Below are 2,500 nucleotides of genomic sequence, written 5' to 3'. Positions count from 1 at the left end.
TCTACCTCCCAGTAACAGCGCCCAGTCAGACCCTCTCTACACAGCACCTGGACTATGTTGGTGAATCTGTCTGGATGACCAGGATATGGTTGGACTTGGTCTGTACAGGTCACCTTTCTGTTCCCTTCAGACAGAGAGAGGAGTGTGCCTGCTGTGTTTGGGTCCAGTGTGAGCTGACAGGAATCTGGGAGAAGAGCAGAGACCAATGAGGGGAGTCAGAACAATAAGTCAAGTCAGATACTGTATCTACCCTGTCTTTGATTAGAGCACAGCAGAGATCAAATCAGAGAAATATGAGGAGTCAGATAGATACCCAGTCTTTGATTAGATCTACTATTGCTATATATTTCTAGAGGGATTGTTAGGAGTGGCAGTAAAAAGAGACTGTTAGTTACTTCACAATAAAGACACTCACATTGTAACAACTGTTCTCTGGTCTTGGGCTCTGGAGGCAGAACAACATCCACTATATTCACTACAGACACACAAACACATTGACAGAGAGAGGGAATGTTATCATCATACCATATTCCACATGTATATGACTAGTAGGGAACTTTCAATGGTCTAAAGTTGATGTTCTGATTGTTTTCAACACACCTGTAGTGGAGATCTTGGTCCATTCTCCTTTAAGGAAGTCTTCTAATTTCTCTCTCAGTTCAGACACAGTCTTACTCACATCTCCAAAGTACTGAAGAGGACGGACAACGATGCTGGGTAAGTCTGAAGATACACTGATACTGGAGAGAGACTGATAACTCTGGAGAGAGAGAGAGACAGAGAGAGAGAGAGACAGAGAGAGACAGAGAGAGAGAGAGGGACAGAGAGAGAGACAGAGAGAGGGACAGAGAGAGAGAGACAGAGAGAGAGAGAGGGACAGAGAGAGAGAGAGACAGACAGACAGAGAGAGACAGAGAGAGAGGGAGAGAGAGAGAGAGAGACAGAGAAAGACAGAGAGAGAGAGAGAGACAGAGAAAGACAGAGAGAGAGAGAGGGACAGAGGGAGAGAGAGAGAGGGACAGAGAGGGACAGAGAGACACACAGAGAGAGAGGGACAGAGAGACCCAGAGAGAGGGACACAGAGAGAGGGGGGGACACAGACAGAGGGACAGGGGGACACAGACAGAGGGACAGGGGGACACAGACAGAGGGACAGGGGGACACAGACAGGGGGACACAGAGGGACACAGAGAGAGAGGGACACAGAGAGACAGAGGGACAGAGAGAGAGAGGAGGGACAGAGAGAGAGAGGGACAGAGACAGACAGAGGGACAAATAGAGAGAGGAGGGACAGAGAGAGAGAGAGAGGGACAGAGAAAGAGGGACAGAGAGGGACAGAGAGAGAGAGGGACAGCGAGAGAGAGAGGGACAGAGAGAGAGGAACAGAGAAAGAGAGAGAGGAACAGAGAAAGAGAGAGAGGGACAGAGAAAGAGAGAGAGGGACAGGGAGAGAGGGACAGAGAGAGAGAGAGAGACAGAGAGAGAGAGAGAGAGGGGGACAGAGGGAGAGAGAGAGAGAGAGAGAGGGACACAGGGAGAGAGAGAGAGGGACAGAGAGAGAGAGAGGGACAGAGAGAGAGAGAGGGACAGAGAGAGAGAGAGAGGGACAGAGAGAGAGAGAGAGGGACAGAGAGAGAGAGAGGGACAGAGAGAGAGAGAGAGGGACAGAGGGAGAGAGAGAGGGACAGAGAGAAAGAGAGGGACAGAGAGAAAGAGAGGGACAGAGAGAGAGAGGGACAGAGGGAGAGAGGGACAGAGAGAGAAAGAGAGGGACAGAGAGAGAGGGACGAGGAGAGAGGGACAGAGAGAGAGAGAGAGAGAGGGACAGAGAGAAGAGAGGGACAGAGAGAGAGAGGGACAGAGAGAGAGAGGGACAGAGGGAGAGAGGGACATAGAGAGAGAGGGGGGGACAGACAGGACAACATAATGATTGAGATGAATAGTTTCACATGAAGTTAATTTCATATCACATGTAACAAGACAGTTTAGTTACCTGGAGGAAATGGATGTGATCCTCTGTGTGTGAGAGCTGCTCCAGCTCAGTGCTTCTCTTCCTCAGCTCAGCTATCTCCTGCTTCAGTTGCTCCAGGACTCCTTCAGCTTCACTCACTTGAGCCTTCTCTTGGGCTCTGATCAGCTCCTTCACCTCAGAGCTCCTTCTCTCAATGGAGCGGATCAGCTCAGTAAAGATCTGATCACTGGCCTCCACTGCTGCCTGTGCAGAGCGCTGTTGAGAGAGAGAGAGAGAGAGAGAGAGAGAGAGAGAGAGAGAGAGAGAGAGAGAGAGAGAGGAGAGAGAGAGAGAGAGAGAGAGAGAGAGAGAGAGAGAGAGATAGAGAGAGAGGACAGAGAGAGAGAGAGAGAGAGAGAGAGAGAGAGAGAGAGAGAGAGAGAGCGAGAGAGAGAGAGAGAGAGAGAGATAGAGAGAGGGACAGAGAGAGAGAGGGACAGAGAGAGAGAGGACAGAGAAGAGAGAGAGAGAGAGAGACGAGAGAGATAG

General features: G+C 50.2%; 1 protein-coding gene across 1 annotated transcript in view; it reads right to left on the bottom strand.

The window, feature by feature from the left end:
* Window positions 1–2,245, bottom strand: part of LOC115186443 (tripartite motif-containing protein 16-like) — a gene marked incomplete at its 5' end in the record, with an annotated part of 2,585 nt that extends 340 nt beyond the window's left edge. Inside the window, 4 exons of the mRNA XM_029746071.1 lie at window positions 1–184; window positions 416–452; window positions 614–760; window positions 1,994–2,245. The exon at window positions 1–184 is cut by the window's left edge and continues 340 nt beyond it. Coding sequence (XP_029601931.1) covers window positions 1–184; window positions 416–452; window positions 614–760; window positions 1,994–2,245 — 620 coding nt within the window. The remainder of the gene's footprint in view (window positions 185–415; window positions 453–613; window positions 761–1,993) is intronic.
* Between the last annotated feature and the right edge of the window lie 255 nt (window positions 2,246–2,500).

The sequence above is a fragment of the Salmo trutta genome, unplaced genomic scaffold (assembly GCF_901001165.1).
Source record: "Salmo trutta unplaced genomic scaffold, fSalTru1.1, whole genome shotgun sequence".
Lineage (NCBI taxonomy): Eukaryota > Metazoa > Chordata > Actinopteri > Salmoniformes > Salmonidae > Salmo > Salmo trutta.
Note: the sequence above shows the minus strand (reverse complement) of the source record. Positions and strands in the feature narration are given on the sequence as shown.